Genomic DNA, 17,639 nt, shown 5'->3' on the forward strand with positions numbered 1-17,639 from the left:
TGTTGCATTAAATCCTCAGAGAAACTTTCCTTGTACGACTTTTGGAACTACTTCAGGGCAAAGTTGACTTTCGAAGTAGATGTCAAAGTTTGTTGCGAAAAATCATCGGGAAAATTTTCCTTTTCCGAATCTTACAACTACGTCAGCCGGTCACCAGACTTCTCTTTTTGGATCTAAAATTTTGTCTCAGTAGGAAGCCGGGTGTCAAAAATCTGTTTTTGCCGAAGTGGTCAATCACTTAAGGAAGCAGGAATGTTATTTGGTAACAGTGCTTCTTCCTCCATATTGACTAACTCTTTAAATCGAAGCTGCCTCTGGAATTTAAGGAATTCGATGCACTGGGAGTGGATGCAGTCGGTGGTGATTCCACTTTCGTACAGATTTTTAGACATGTTATTCCCGCATGAATCGAACACCTTTACTTATTAATACTTGGGACCAAGGACGTCAGCACTTCACTAGGATCATTCTTGTTCGCGAAAATCTAATTCTACTTGGAATATTTTGTTTTCGTTTAAAAGGTAGTAACGCAAAGTAGGTAAACAGACCCGTAAACTGAGCAAATGTCAACGAAAACCTTAGTCAGCGCTCCAAAAATGTACCAAATGTTTAGCGAACACAGTCGTGTGGAATTCCTATTTACGGAATTTAATTTTAAAGAAATAAAGGTGCGAAAATAGGTATGCCAGCACTCGAGGCACATAAATATTGTTTAAACGAGGACAATTTGTTTTTGCTAATCGTTAAACCTTACTCTCGATTACATTCCATTATTAATTTTCCCGTCTCTCTTTCCATATTTGGGGTGAGTAGAATTTCTAATTTTACGCTGTTGCAAAACCGTACACAATAAAATGCTCAAATTGTTCAATATAAAATAACCAAACCAACATATAATCCTTGTTGAAAATTGAATCATCTGATGTGTTTGTTTTTAATTTTACAGGAGGTTGGATTACAACATCTAACATAACAGCTGTGGTTGAACCGAATAAACGATCATTAGTCGTAATATGCCATGGCCTTAATATGCAACTAACTGAAAACGTAGTTTCAACAACAAACGTCAATATACTATGTAAGTTTTAAAACCATTTTCCTTTTCCATTTCTACAGATCTATGTATTTTATGAACGAACATATTATATTACCGCATTTGGAACGTCTCATTTCTAAAGTCGAAATTAATTAAATCGCTTTAATGACGCTATTACACTTGAAGGGTTTACTATATGTTTAAAATGGAAATATGTTTGTATGTATGCGCTTGATGGTTTGATCTATCCTACGCTTTCGGATATAATACAACCTAGATGTTTTATAACACAATTTAAGTGTAATATTTTCTGTATATGTTCGTATGTAGTGTACGTGAACATTTAAAGAAATATAAGTAGACGACATTATGTAAAAATAAAACGAAGTTTTCCCAGAAATGGCTTGAGCATGTGAAGCTGGATGAAGTTGATAAAGAAATATATATACGTACGCATTGTTCGTTGATAGGTTCTATTTTTTGCTTACTTCAATTATTCAAGTTATTCAATACATTAAGGGATCATTCATAAATCCCGTCCTCGTTTTTCCAGAACTAGATCCCTTTTGTTATGATTTTTCCGACATTTTCCGTATACTATCAACGTATGAGCTCCTACTCCCTACAAAGAACCGACGAGATTTATGGATGTCGCCCAAAAAAAAAACGTTTTTATTCAGAAATGAAACATTTACTGGAAATATTTTGATTTTCATAATGATCCTTCAAAATTCCATTATTTCGTTAATTTAACCCGCAGTACAAATACAGAAAAGAGTAATTTATGTAATTTTAAATGGAGACAAGTCAACAATTTCCACCGAATTTATACTCAATAAATACACTCATTGAGTTTACATTATTAATTTTTTTTAAATGAATTCATAATAAAAATTCGTCGAAACGCTTTTATGGTTTGATGAGTTTTAAGCGAATGAAAAAAATGATTCAAGTCAAAAGCACGAATTCATATTTGGATCGATTCGTGAGAATGGAAAGCATTTACAAACATGACAAGTACATAAATGTTAGTATTAATCAGTAAAGTTAACATCTTTGTACAACAATTATAGATTCGCGAATGATACCAAATCTACTACTTCGTTAGTTTAAACAAACATCTTTCGTTTTAAAAGTATAGTTTTTTGTCGAAGCTTTTCGCTTAGTATTGTTGTCATTTAGCCTTTTAGAAAAGAAGAGAAATAGGCTGAAAAATGGAGAAAATTGATCAAATAATGGGAGATCAACAGCGATTTTTGACAGTCAACGAAATAAATCGATATAACCAGACTACTTTGGCTATCTTCGATGCATACATTTATAAGATTTTAGACCATTAAAATGGTGGATTTTGCTGAAATTAAAAAAGTTAAGGCAGCCAAGATCGCTCAGGAAGACTGCATATTCCAATTTATCTCGATGACTATCAGTCTATATAAGTTCTGGGTTTGTACAGTTGTTAATTCATTCGCCGTAAATATATATTTACAACGGTGAGAGTTTCGTTATCTCGTTGTGAGGGATTTTTTTTGAAAGTTGACCAGACTCCGTCGGAGCTATTTTTAGCGTTGCTTTATTTACATGCCCAGATAGCCCTTGGCCCCAAGGGTCTAAAACCGCAGTCTTTTAATTTTAATATTCTTTTATTGGCTAGTGAACTTCCCAAGGAACTTCCACTAAAAGTCGAAAAGGATGTTTTTGGTGCGTGATTTACTGCCGCTATCGACATATATGTGTGGGGTTAATTGGATAGGTATTGTCCAGTAGATTCGGGGCAAGCACAGATATCTTACATGTCCTGCACCATTGTTCGAAAATAGCAAACATATTAATAACCGAGTTTTTTCTAAAATTAATAACTTGCTTTCGTTAATACACATTCACTTCTTACCCAAAAAGTAAGTATCCTAAACCTGTCACTACTCTGGCAAGTATGGTATCATTGTGAAGCTAGAAGCCTGTATTTGGGAAATTCCTTTTATTCTTCGTGCTAAAGTGGAAATTACAGCGCAGGTAATGAAACATTTTCGTGGAGTGCTACTACGAGAAAATGCTTGATAAAGACTCCATTATATTGCATCATTATCTGCATCTGATAATGTTTCGGTCATTTATTAAATCCTAATTATTTAAATGACATAAAATTCTTCAACTTGATGCAGTTAGTAGTTTGCTTAGTAAAATTTATTTCATTTTGTAGTTTTTAAATAGTTCAACTCTCATAATTATATTATCGCTTCCGAACGCTTTTCAGCTGCAGCAAAAAAGTTTATTTTTCTCTAATTTTCAGACAAAAGTAAACTGAATTTCGTTTCTAATTAAAAATTCTTCCTTGGTACAGAAAAAAGTTTTCCGTTTTTTTTTTTTATTATTAATAAACTACATTAGCATTTCCCTCCATTGTTTCACTGTAAATTGCAACAGGACAGAACAATTTGTGATATTGATTTATGATGAAAGTAAATAAGGCTCAGCCCCGCAGGTCTTGCAAAAAGTTGCTCATCCAAATATTCGTTCTTTTATGGAACAAATTAAATTATTCATCGCAAACTATTGTGTATACCGTAAGTACACATTGTCTACTTACAGGTTGAATAACTTTCAAAACCATTACACCGACTATTAAGGGAAAAGCTCATCTCATTCTTTTCCGTTCTTCTTTTTTTTTTCATCCGATTTTCTTTAATCAATTCCATGGAACTTTCAGTCAATCTAATGTTTACCAAAGTTTTTAAGAGAACATGAACGAAAAGTGTAGTTATTAAACATTTCATATTAAAAAACGCTTCCAGGGAGAAAAGGATTTAACTTTTTCAATATTTTCCACTAAACATTTCCAACAAACGAACCATATCAAAAGATGTTTTTCGTATACGACACAGTATTTTGTTGGTTATAGACGTTTTCATCTATTGTATGTTCTCTATCGCCACCATTGAACCCATCGCAGACGCTTTCTGTATTTTAAGGAAATTGTGTATATGCAATGCATACACACGTTTATGTATATATAGCGAGAGTACACGGTACAGAGTACCATTTAAACGCTTTACAACAAAAAAAAAAACCTTTCCTCATGCCAATCTTTTCGATTCATGTCATAATACCTCACAGATAATTATCTTTCGATTTTCTTTCATACAGCATTACATAACACACTTACATTCAATTTGTGTTTAATGTTCTTTCAATATGCGGCTAGGATTTATATTTAATTTACCTAAAAGGCTTATTTATATACACATAATAAAAAACATACACCATCCGTGGAGGACGAGGACGATGGGGTGTATGCGGTGACAGTAATGGGAAAAACGAAGTTGTTGAGAGTTTGCGATGTTCTATCACTGTGCTTCAAACGTATATCTATGTATAATTTGGTACAGAATTGGATAGGATGGGACCGGAGTTTGTGGGGTACATGGAAAATAAACGATTTGTTTCAGGGACGGAAAGTGAGGGAAAGATTTCTGATGATAAGGATGGGATTGTTAGGAAGCTTCAACTTTATTGAGTTTTTTTTCTGTTCGATTATTCTTACATTACATTGTTATAACCAGAATTTAAGTCTCGTCATAATCTACTTTGTTCAATCTACAGGGCATACTCACTGAATGAACTTTGTAATTGAATTGAATACACAATCTTCATTAAAGATACCATAGATACCAACCCTTTTACCATTGAAAATTTTTTGTGGAAAGTAAAATTACTCCAACATGTTTGATGTACAGTCGATGAATGGCTTAGTAATATGAATGTATTGAAACTATTCATCATTATCGTTTTGAGTAAAGCCCATTGAAACACCTATACATATGGTCTAGAGTTTGTCAGACGACTCTGAACATTGATTTCTACTTACAATTCAAGAAATTTCGTCTCATTCCAATCAACTCCTTGAACTCCACATGCTGATCTTAATTTTGATTTTCTAATTAATTTTTTTTTACAAAAATTGAATTGAAACCTGAGAACTTTTGAGAGAACAAATTACAGAAAGCATTGCAAAATCATTCACTACTTTCACATCTAGACATTCATTGTGTGAAAATGGTTTGGTGTTAATTACGTGTGCACTTTCAAACATTGCAGTGTTTTGACATTTTATTTTTCGTTCATTGCTCACCTGCTGTGTATAGTAAGCATAAATAAGCTTCACAGACAACGTGTGTGTTGTGTAATATACAAAATATGAAACGAAACCAAAGTAATTTCACGTGTCTAGCATTATGGAGGTTATCTTGCCTTCCCGGTTATTTGTTTTTACTGAAGGTGTTGTTTTTCGGACGTGTTAACTTCATGTTTTGTTCCAGCTATGAGATTAATTATTAGATAAATGTTCCGAGAAGAGAACGGATCGCTTCGAATGTTTATTTATTCGAATCGTTTCAATCAATTTAATTGTTTTCGATTACCCTTTTTTCGCATCGTTCGTTAACCTTTTTTTACGAAACGTTTGGTGATTTACAATAGAGAGAAAATTCAATTAATTTGCATTTACACAATATCTGAGATACTACTAATTCGACTTTAAATGACCATCACACGCAATGACTAAATTCGATTGTATGTCGACGTTTGAAATCAAATTCTTTGGTTTTGTGTAATTTTCCTATCTCTCACCATATTGACATTAAATTGTAGACAGGAAATTCCCGGAATTGATGATACAGAATCTTGAGTGCAGTATTCCCATGACATCACAAGCTTCGTTTACGGTTTACCGTTACGAGTGTCTATGTGTTTTCAATCCCATTAGTGCTTAATCATTTTATCTTTGCTTCGGTTTGGAAGGATCTCTTAACTTTCTGTAAATGTCTGATGTGATTCATCAATTAGCCTTTTTACTTCAACACTGGTCCCACACAGACCCACACATTTTATAATAAAAAAAGCGAAGACATTATGTGTAGCTTATTTTTTACTGTACAAAGAGATTTGTTTGTGAAACCAGCTGGAGAAAACAACCTACACATCTCAATATGAACATGCACCACTTCATTTGTGATAACATTTTGTACACCTGTCCACTCATCAGAAATTTCGCAATATTCCAAACAGATTCACCACCGCCCATTGAAAATTGTATATGATTTCCGCAGAGGGTCGAGTTATTTTTAAAAAAATGCAGATCTCCACTTCTGACTTTATCAAAAAACCATGCAACGAATGTTAAATCGTTAATTAGTTGCTGAACTAGAGCGAAGATTAATCTAGTTGCACAGCGGTTTCCACACTGTTGATTCATCACATTATGGTTCAAATAGAGTTTGGAAAGAGTTATCATTATACGATCATGAATTTATTGAATGCGCACTTCAAATGATTATCAAATATGTTCTGCTCTCATTTATCTCTTAAAAGTGGAAATATGCTTTAGAACGATTTATAGGTCAAAGAACGCATCAGTATTTTCATAGAAATAGAACTAACTCTTTGCATTCTGCATTTTGCGGAATTCAATAAACATTCGTTTTCCAATAAATTTTTTGTTCCCTCTGTGTGTATATGCATACCGTCCAGTGTGTGTTCGACTGCAAACATATTACTTTGAAGCTATAACTGGCAATATAATGAACAGATTTAAATTTTTAATTTTCAATATTTTCCCGAAACAGCATCAATTCATACAATGTATGGATAGAACGTGCAAAACATAAAATTGATTCAATATGTTGTGCATGTTCATTTCGTATTTGATTTAACACTAAAGTCGATGATTGTTTTGATTTACGTATGTACGTGCATTTATCATCGAATGTGGAGCTGTTTTAATTTAAAAAAATATTTACTAAATCATCACGAACCAATAACATTTTTAATATTAAGTTTGTGTCGATTTTCCAAAACACAAAAAAAAACGCAAAACAAAAAATCAGTAACACGAAACACGAAACCAAATTTTAAATATTTAAAGACAACACAAAATTTTACCCGCAATTTTTCCATGGAATTTCCCAAATAGATTTCCTCCTTAAAATACCGAACCGTGATTAATAACCAACAAAATTGATTTAATCCAAAACATCCATCAAAGTAAAATTAATGTTCAAACAAAGAAAATTTCAAAAATCAAATTTTCCCTAATTTACTCAATCCTGATGGTTATAAATTTTCCGACATAACCATGAACCGTCGCGCATATTTTATATTTTATATACACCCCACCGTCCCCACCCCCATCTCAACCATAACACATTTCAATTCATCGACAGCAGCAGTGTCGAGGCAGTGGGTATAAGGAAAATGTATATTGCTATAGCTATGTACGCTCACTCTCTGTTACGTATATAAAAATAGTTACACGAAAAGCTCATAATATCGTTCGTTCTCTTCCACTTCCGTTCATTTTACATCATTAAAATAAAGCACAGAATTATCCTTCTGTTCCTTTCATTGTTTTATTCTGCTCATTACAAACTCATAGCACTTGAAAAATGCTTCAAACTTGCTTACGTCTGCATTGGCCATATTGTAAAATGGAAACCGCGTTAGTCCCATGACTGTATGTAGTAAGTGTAACTGTAACTGTTGGAGTGCATAATGTCAAATCGGATTGGTCTGAATTAAAAAAGCTGGAAATTTATTAAGATTCGATGTTTTCTTGCTGTTTATCGCAATCGGAATTAATAAAGTTGGTTCTGATTCGTTCTGTTATTATTCGAATTCTTTTAACGTAACATTTTACGGAGAGGTATCATCTGTTATATGGATATGGAATTCAGGAATAAGCAAGCAGCTCTAACTGATGCGGTCTTTTAAGCCAAAGCACATGTTCAAAAAATGAAGTAAACGATTCGAAATCAATCTCTAGAAAATAATTGTAAATCAAATGAAGTAATAGATTCGATTTTAAAACTATTGATATGTTTGTTGTCTTTGAAAGGTTAACCCATCAATTACAGCACCAATGTATCATGATCCTCACTTTCCGTAACAGACGAAATGGGAGCCTGCGAAGATTGCATTAGCTGAGATTATTCTGTTTGACAATAGACAAGCAAGACATATTCGTAGAGTATTCCATTACCCAAATCTCTTTAGGTTATACTGGAACGTCTACAGTTTTAATCGAGGTTGTCTTAATGAATAGGTTTCCGTAATAGGATGAATGATAATTATGCAAATCAAAGATTAATTTGAGAAATATTTGAGAATATTTTCGAATGTGTGTCTGTTGTTAGAACGGCTGCGTTTTTTAAGGAATATACTTTTTAGAGGTAACATGCTTAGAAGGTCAAGCGATAGTTTTTTTGAGGCCTATACGTTGAAAAGAACTGTGCCGAGCACGCCTCAATTAAACAAAGTTTCCATTCCGATGGAATCACTTTATTAGCACTCCGACCAAAAAGTTTCACATAGTTACACCCAGAACGGTTTCTCTCCATGTACGCTGATTAAACATCTAATTAAATGTCTGAGAGCATTTTTAAATGCCTGTTCAGGGTGGAGCATTCACACAGAACTATTAATCTTAACGTAATTACTTGGTCCGGAAATATATTTTTTTTTGTTTTATTTTTAAAATCCAATTAATTATCTTCTACATGAATTTGTAAACATCGTACAAAGCCATTTTGCACATCAATAAAATAATGTTTTTTTAATACAACTCTTGCAGATCCACCGTCTCCACCAATTATTTCCGGCTATGTGGAAGGTTCAATTATACCCGCGGGATCAGTTCAAAAACTGCTTTGTGTATCATCAGGAGGGGTATGTACAATGTCTTTTGACAAGGCATAGCAATATGGTTTGAGAATATTTTGCAACGGTTTTTTTCCTTCTCCGTTTACAGAATCCCCTCGCAACATTGGTGTGGTACAAGAACGACAAAAAGGTAATGTTTATTTGGTACACAATTACATAAATGTATATATAAAGCACACATAATGTTGTATAAACAGAGAGGGAGGGTGAGAGAGAGAAATAGAGAGAAAGTACTTTGATGGGTGAATGCGGGGAGGGAATTTGTTCGACTAACATAAACACAAACGAAATTACAAAACCATTCTATTTTGTGTTGGGATATCTCGTCAATTATTTTCTGTTTGTGTAGTAAAACCCTTTTAGTGTTGTTGCCCTGACTCGGAATTTACTTTTTTTGGTTTGGTATTGGGGGAGAGATTTTTTTCTCTAATTTTTTTATGTTTAAAATTCCATTCATGTTGCATACAAAATTTATTTATTTTCGCGCTCAATTTAATTCTTCCAAAATATTTGCTTCATTCATACATATTCATATAACTCGCAACATTATTTATACACAATTTTGTTGGTCTTGCATCTATAAATGTGTAATGTGTACTATATAGGGCATCTATAGATAGGAAAATATATTTTTTTTAAATTTTATTTTCATTCTCTCTCCTTGATGCAGATAAATTCGGTACCGAAAACAGCCGATAAATCCGTTACGGCTGAGTTAACAATTTTGGCAAATGTCACAGACAATCAGGCGAGGTATAGATGTGAGGCTCACAACAGTGCCACCGAAATACCATTATTTGAAACAAAAACATTGAGTGTACATTGTAAGTATTGCCGTACAGAAAAAACAAACAATTTCTGTTATCTATCGCCTTTTTTGCCGGTTTCGTTTTTTTTTATTTTAAATTAAATTTATTTGATTCGACGTGAAGATGTGCAGACATCGACTCAAATTTAATTACATTTTCAATTTCCATTTTTTTTCGCTACATAGTTGCACCAGAAACGGTGAAAATACGCGTAGAGCCCGAGGAATTGGTACCTGGCATTGAGGCAACGTTGATTTGTGATTCCAGTTCAAGTAATTGCATTTTTTTGCCTATCAATTCAAATCGAAATTTCACGTTTCCAATTTTGTACCCAGGCAATCCACCAGCAAAAATCACTTGGTGGAAGGATGGGATACCCGTTGAAGGAGTTAACGGTACATCAAAATCTGGACTATGGGGTGGAACTGTATCGTCATTGGATTTGAGAATCAATGTTACTCAGGACATGAATGAAGTGGTCTACACCTGCCAAAGCAACAATGAAGCTTTACAGCGAAGCGTTCACGAAGCCATCACTTTGCAAGTCTTATGTAAGTCATACTTTCACGAGAAATTGCAATGCTTAGGTGTACTGACACTATCATTCCGTAACAGATCCACCAAAGTTCGTACCACCACCATCGTCGACAGTCGTAGGAGTTGAAGGTGAACCACTTCAAGTGGCAATGATGGCCAACGCAAATCCCATATCCATTGCATATACTTGGACCAAAGACGGTCTACCGATTCTTGCTTCGGGTAATGGTGTCGAGCGAATCGTATCTGAGGGACCTATCTTAAACATTACCAAACTAACGCGAAATGATGCCGGTATCTACACGTGTGAGGCGGTTAATTCGCAGGGATCGGCAATGATCAATATTTCTGTCATTGTTGAATGTAAGCATAACGGATCTGTGATTCCCGTTGCAGAATTGGATTCAAAAAATTTCATTTATTCGACAGACGGAGCAACGATAAAATCAATATCGGAAAATGTCATTGTTAATCCGGGCGATGAGGCAATGCTATCATGTTCGGTTGAAGGAAAACCATTGACTGAGGAGCACGTGCGATGGGAACGATTGGGCTACGATATGACGGTGAAAACTACTACAACATTTGCGAATGGAACGTCCTTCTTGCATGTTAAGGATCCACAACGGGACGATGTTGGTAATTTCCGTTGTGTTGCTGATAATCGAGTGGCCAATCCTACCAGTCGAGATGTCTTGTTGATTGTAAAATGTAAGCGGAAAGGTTGTGAATGTGTTCCCCTCGAACGATAAATTTAATAAATTCCCTTCCAGTCGCACCTGAAATCGACAAGTCTCTGTTGAGAGCTGCAACTGGTGCAGGTGAAAAGGGTCGTTTACCTTGTCGCGCTCAATCGGCTCCAGCACCGAAATTCTCGTGGAACCGAAACGGTCAGCACTTAAACGTTAATAAAACGTGGAAATTCAGCGTTGAGGTGAAACAGATCGACTCCCTGACATACGAATCGATGCTGGTCATTGACAAAGTTGCCCCAGCTGACTATGGTCTATACGAATGCATAGCACGAAATGACTTGGGGCAAAGCAAAGAGAACGTCCGACTAGACATAACATCGAAACCAGACATTCCGATCAGTTTAAATATTTTGAACACGACACACGATTCTGTAACAGTAGCATGGACACCAGGATTTGACGGTGGCATGAAAGCCAGTTATCGTGTACGATATCGAGAAGCCAACAGCGAACATTATAAATACGAAGACGGATTGCCGAACACGCACAAACTTACCATTACTGGTCTTCGAATGAATACGCTGTATCTGTTCTCCGTGATGGCATCGAATCCATTAGGCAACAGTAAATTTTTACCCGATTTGGCGAGTGCTCAGACAAAAGGTAATTGTTAGTTGTGCTGCACGTTTCACAATAACCAGACGCAAAACTTTTTACTAACATTTTTCTTCGAAACAAAATTTTCTTGTCTTCTTGCTGCCTGTCTGCACGGATACACTTAAAATTCCCGTGTCTCCGTCGCGTTCCAAAATTTCGAACACTCCTAACAAATGACACACATTCCAACTGAACACATGGGAATAACAAAACAAAAAATTGAATTGTGAATGCAAACATTTTATCCATCGCAACGTTAACCAGACGCTCCTCCACCCTCTCAGCCGGCATCATCACTGGGTGGTCCTCCAACAACTAGTGTAACACCTGCTGGCAGCACGTCTGGCATGCTGTTGTTAGTTGGTGTTGCTTCTGGTACAGCATTAGTTTTGTTAAATGTCCTCTTGATTGGTTGTTGTCTGCATAGACGTACACAGAATAGAATCAAGAGAGGTAATTTTCCGTTGCGATAAATAAAACACAATTTATCTGAGAATTTCCTGCCCGGAATTTTCACTTAACGTGTGTGTGTGTGTCTTAGTTATAATGTTAGTTATGTGACGGAGTGGTGATGATGGTATTTTATTCGTTTTGCATTAACCAACCTTTTATGCCCTCTTTGTTTTCTGCCCAATGACAAAGTTTAATTGGTTTTTTGATTAATTTTCAATTTTCATTATGGATTTTAAGTTTTAATTTAATTTTTTTTTCCTTGTGTTAACAGCAAGTCTTTTCAACGTTAAATTTGTTTTAATTTGTTCATTTTTCTATTTTCGTTGTTTTTTTTCTAAAGGGGTAGATAACGTTCCCGCTGAACTATTAGAGAAGGCTGAAATTCCAACGCTTGTTATCGTTGCTATAGCAATGGCAGCATTGGGAGTTCTAGTAGCTAATGTAGCGCTCATTGTTTGGTTTATTATTCGTAAACGTAACAAAGGTTTGTTTTTTTGTTTTTATTTTTATTTTATTTTTGGTTCAAAATCGCCACTCTTTCATTTCATTAATTCGATGGAAATTGTAGAATCAAACGAATAAATGCGTGAGTTGCTCAGAGTCTTATAGCAACAGTTTTGAAATAATTTAATTGGATGCCGGTCAGGTAGTACATACGACAAACGGTGGTAAGGGTAATAGTTATTTACATAGCTAGCGTCGCAACTTCGCCTCGGATCAACAAACGTCATATGAAAACTGGACTGTTCAACTACTCATTTTACATACTTTTGAGTCAATTTTCTTTTCATCGCTAGGGGTGTAATGGGCCACTAGGGATAGCAAAACTATGCAAAATTGATTTTCAAAGAAAGAATCAATTTCGATTGTATGTTGAGGTTACTCCGATTCAGGGTCTGGTTTTAGGAATTCTTTAAAATTCCATAAAATTGTTAAAAAGTCTTTTAATTGGAAATCTATGATTTTTAAGATTTTTTTAAAATTTGTCTTAAAAACAGGCCCTGCTAAGGTTGCTAAATTTGAAACTTGGACACCTGTACCGTGATTTCGTTAAGATCAGGCTATGGTAAAAATTCCCTCACATTTTCATGAATTGTTTTTTAATTAAACCTGAGGCCCGACCTAGCTTGATGTAAATTGGTGACTAAACTGCTGAAAGATTCTTCAGGGCAATTCAGGTCAGATCAAAATTAAATTAATGAGCCTCCGATGAGATCAGGCTCAGGTTAGCCTGATTTGACTTCAATTTGTGGTCAAATTGATTCCATTTTTGATTAAAGTGATTTTTGAACAAACTCACTCTGGATAATATCCTCTAACTCATTAGTATCGACCACTTTAGTATCGAAAAAAAAGAGTATCGACTACGAGTTTACTACTTCATTTAATCAAATTATTTTTGGTAGAATCTTGTACTTCGCTAATTGTAACATTAATCTTGAAATATAAGACTAGACATTCAGAGATTGTCGCTTATTTTTGTCGTTGTTGTTTTTAACATATGACTTGGCTTTAGGTGACAGTAAGAAAAGTGCTAAGGTAAAATTGTGAAAAGGGGTCGTACAAAAGAAAAAAAAGTATCGCTGGTACTACATGTACTGCTCTTAAAGTATCTTATCTTATCGTTATTTTCTTGCAAATTCAAAATTTATGAGAACCACGACGAGCGATTCTACAATTTCTGTCTCTTTACTACATCTTCTAATTAAAATCTAATTTTTTCTTCTCTTCCACCACCAAAAAAAATATCTAGAAGCGTCAAATCAAAACAGCAAATCAGCCACAATAGAAATGTATGCACCAAGTTCATACAACGACACTGTGACAGGCGAAACTTTGTCTAGTGTATCCGAGAAGAGTGATTCATATTCAAATGAGGGCAGTCAACCAGATTATATGGTAATTATTAGCAATGTATAATGAATGTGTGTGAATATACACGAAGTGTGTGTGTGTCGTATGGATATGGTTATACAAAGAAGCGATCTAAAAGGATGTGTATATTATATATGCGAGTCAACCATACCCATAACAAGAAAACTTTCATCTTTCATCATTTGTGCCTTTGATTTATTTTCGGTTCTGATATGGAGATACAATCTCTACATTCCCGACTGTTTTGTTGGACAAGAAGTTGTGTATGCTGGAGTTGACTTTATTCTAGATGCTTTTGATTATTATAAATCCATTGTATCGCTGGATATGTACGGCACAAAGTCCGCATTTGTTTGGAGTCGTCCGTTTGCTATTTAAGTTTTAACGGCGAAATGTATTATCATGTTGACTATATACACATTGCGACACATTTCAATTAATTTTAAAATAAACTCCGAAAGCACTGTTTAAATGCAGCAATGTGACATAATTAGTTTGTGTTCATTAAGAGCTAGTTTCTTAATTCAACTGGCGAATATAAGGATTTGTTTAACGACATTTCAATATATGCATACAGAACACAGCGGAACCTTAATTATTGTAAATACAACGGAGTTTTGAACACCGTCCCGTTACGCTGGAAAAGTTAAATTAGTTTTCATTACACATGGAAAATGTATATATTCAATTAACAACAAAAGGAACTAGGATATTATTCAATTTCTTTGAGTTTCGAGAGCATTTGTGCAAAAGTATTATACTAATAGTATTGATTTTCCGGCTGAGTCTTCAAAAGACTTTCATTCTTTCGTTGTTTCCCTTTTCATTTCTTTTTTTTTGGAAAGTTCAGACCTCCTCTTTATCGGTGAAAATACACAACATGTTTTCAAGTGATATATCAAATATGTCCTTGAACTGAGTGGGTTGAGGTTTTGTTAATACAGCAGACCTTAAGAAAACAGTTGAAGACTTATAAGACTGTATAGCACTGACTAGTACAATAATTCCACTCCGATTTATTGGAAAATAAATTTTGTGGCAAATGGCTCAATCAAAGGGTAATTTGTTCTTTCTACTTATATGGTAGTGTCTACCATAAGAACAAAAAGGGAAGCTTCAGGCTGTTGAAAAGACAAGGAGCTACTCGATATTCCACTTGAAAAAAATTTACGGCTGAGTCCGTACCGGCCATCAGGAATTATTATCTAGTAAACGATAGTTATGACGGTAAATAGATTGATGTTTCGATGTGTCAAGCACAACGTTTCTGACAAAAACAGCTCAGGGATAATAAAAGCTGTAAGAAACCTGCTGTAAGCCAAATCAGATGCAAATAAATTCCTAAGGGAACATCCATCAATTCCGTCTTTCATTTTCATTATTTTCATTGATCCTCTCGCCCGTTTCTTCATACAGAAATGTAAATATTGCGTGAAGAGACAGACCCACTTTCTCACCTTTTCAAAGGGGAATTGAATTTATGGAAGAAAACTCGAAGGAAATGCAAGCACCAACTAATTCTTCCCGAAATGGTATGGGAGTTTCTATCATATTATTCACTAGTGGGAAGAACCGAGAGCAAACAAACTACTAAAAAAATTGACTAAACGTTGTAAGGCTTGGAAAGACTTCAACGTAGTTTTATGATAAACTTTGCTAGCTACAGTTTACGTTCATTTTCTCTACTATGAGGGACAAGAGAGAGAAAAGTTGCTGCTTTAGCTCATTGTCATGTAAAAGTAAAGAATTGTAAGAAACGACGCAATAGTTTGTCCGTTGCCATTGGTATAATTTATTCATATTATACTGAGTTTCAACGACCCTTATTGCGCCTTTACATGTGAATGCATTATTTAAATAACAAAAAAAAATTCTTTCAGGACGAAACAAGAAAGAAAGCTGCATCAACATATCTGGTAGAAAATCCGGACATTCCTCCGCCTCGTTATCAAAAAGATGGGACACTGCCAAATCATCACTATCCCAACAATACTGCAAATTCAGGTAAAATATTTTTATTTCTCTCGGATCCGAACCGAAACTTTGTATTTTGTTGTGTGCCGCTTTTATACTTATCGTCGAAGTAAACGCCAAAATATCGCAAAAGTGTTTCCTGTCAATATATATTTTTGAAGGAAAAAATATTTTTTTCCCTCTCAATCTAATCCAAAGGAAAATTTTTGTCCATGGAATCGCATTGGCAATAATTCAAAGTTTCTAATGTCACATTGATACAGCCTGGAATTGTACATTAAAAGTGTGCTCATTCGATATGGGCATACGTCCAAAAAGTTTCAAAACAATAAATCGCTTGAAGTTTATTTTTGTATCCATCCATCGTAAGCTTTTCGTTTGCTACACATATCTTCGATACTTAAGAGAATACGAAATAAAAACGTATGAAGACGAGACACCAAAGCAGAATGGTTGTTGTATATACATATTAAGTTCGCAGAATTATATCGCTGCTGTGCATTATAATAGTTTTTATGTCACAAGTTTCACGCGGAAAAAAAGTTTCATTTACTTTAACTTAAATACAATAATACCTCCAGGGTGTATCCGTGTGTTTCTATAGTTGGTGTTTGTTGTGGAAGAATACAAAAACGAAAAGAAGAAGAAAAAATATTGGTACAGAACTAAATGGAAAGATTTTCCATCGTCTCTATCATCATTATTGAAGAGTTTTATATTTTCTTGCAACTTTTCTTATTACCACGAATTGCCGTATAAAAATAATTAAAAGTTTCCACTGTAAAACTGAAGCGCACTTGTTGCCGGGGCAGAATAAATATCAGAAATTTTGTTGTTTATGGAATTTTAGTTTCTAGTTTACTGGAGAGACGAAGAGAGAGACATGGAGTGTGCAGTACAGATTGAAATTAGCGTTAAGTGAAATAAGTTGTCTTTATACATTTTCGTAGATAATTACATGTCGGTATTTAGAGTTGGTGAACTGATGGAACGATGAGTTATAAGAAGATAAAATGAATTTCTGTTCGGTTTAATTTTATTTACAACTCCCTCGCTGATGGTGATGATGATAATGTTGTTGCTGTTGTTTATATATACTTTCAGTATTATATATGTCTGCCGCCGTAGCAAAACGTTAATTAACTCATCTGAAGTTACAATTGAATATGGAACATTCTCTATAACAATTTGCACGTAGTTTTATGGAGGAAGAAAATTTATTTGGAATTAAACATTTTAGTTTCGAAATTTTTCGCATATTTTTGCTGCACAAATTTTTTGGTGCAGTGAAAATTTGGAATATTTCGCAAAATATTTCCATGAAATGTGTTTAACTTAACAAGTTATGATGATTTCAATCAACTGAAACTCAATATCAAAAATGTTTTTAAATATAAATATTCCATGCACTAACGCCAGACTCTTATGCACAACGCTTGCGGGTATATTATGTGTGTGTGTTTAGATAAACCGGTACAATGTTGTACGGGGTACATAGATAAATGAATTTTCCCAGATTTTAAACAGTTGCATATGAGTTACTTTATATTAGCTATATGTTAAACTATACGAGGCGGTTTCCATTACATACATATTTCGGTGGAGTGTTTGGTGCGGTTATGCAAATAGATTCAAGCGAAACAATTTTTTTTTGGCTACCACACAGTATTGAGGTCTGACCAATAACATTTCCATTACTTTTTTCAGTGCACACCCGAACATTACCTCATCCACGTCATAACAATCACATAATGGATTCAAGATCCAGAGACGACCAAATGATCGGCAAAGGGTACATGCCTTCGCCATCGCCCGCACCACCATTAGATGGTTCATATTACAATATGAACAGTGATAGATATCTATCATACCCACCAATGGTAAGTTTAT

General features: G+C 34.6%; 1 protein-coding gene across 3 annotated transcripts in view; it reads left to right on the forward strand.

The window, feature by feature from the left end:
- The window catches only part of LOC119072157 (nephrin), a 168,532-nt gene that overhangs the window by 144,216 nt on the left and 6,677 nt on the right, over window positions 1–17,639 (forward strand). Inside the window, exons 11-24 of one of the 3 annotated variants that reach the window (XM_037177315.1) lie at window positions 947–1,078; window positions 8,661–8,755; window positions 8,838–8,879; window positions 9,420–9,573; window positions 9,744–9,830; window positions 9,894–10,109; window positions 10,174–10,458; window positions 10,525–10,806; window positions 10,869–11,453; window positions 11,712–11,900; window positions 12,241–12,384; window positions 13,654–13,799; window positions 15,656–15,779; window positions 17,457–17,629. In XM_037177315.1, the coding sequence (XP_037033210.1) occupies window positions 947–1,078; window positions 8,661–8,755; window positions 8,838–8,879; window positions 9,420–9,573; window positions 9,744–9,830; window positions 9,894–10,109; window positions 10,174–10,458; window positions 10,525–10,806; window positions 10,869–11,453; window positions 11,712–11,900; window positions 12,241–12,384; window positions 13,654–13,799; window positions 15,656–15,779; window positions 17,457–17,629 (2,654 nt within the window). The remainder of the gene's footprint in view (window positions 1–946; window positions 1,079–8,660; window positions 8,756–8,837; window positions 8,880–9,419; window positions 9,574–9,743; window positions 9,831–9,893; window positions 10,110–10,173; window positions 10,459–10,524; window positions 10,807–10,868; window positions 11,454–11,711; window positions 11,901–12,240; window positions 12,385–13,653; window positions 13,800–15,655; window positions 15,780–17,456; window positions 17,630–17,639) is intronic. The other 2 variants (XM_037177313.1, XM_037177314.1) reach the window with 2 other exon arrangements.

The sequence above is a fragment of the Bradysia coprophila genome (genome assembly GCF_014529535.1).
Source record: "Bradysia coprophila strain Holo2 chromosome IV unlocalized genomic scaffold, BU_Bcop_v1 contig_81, whole genome shotgun sequence".
NCBI lineage: Eukaryota > Metazoa > Arthropoda > Insecta > Diptera > Sciaridae > Bradysia > Bradysia coprophila.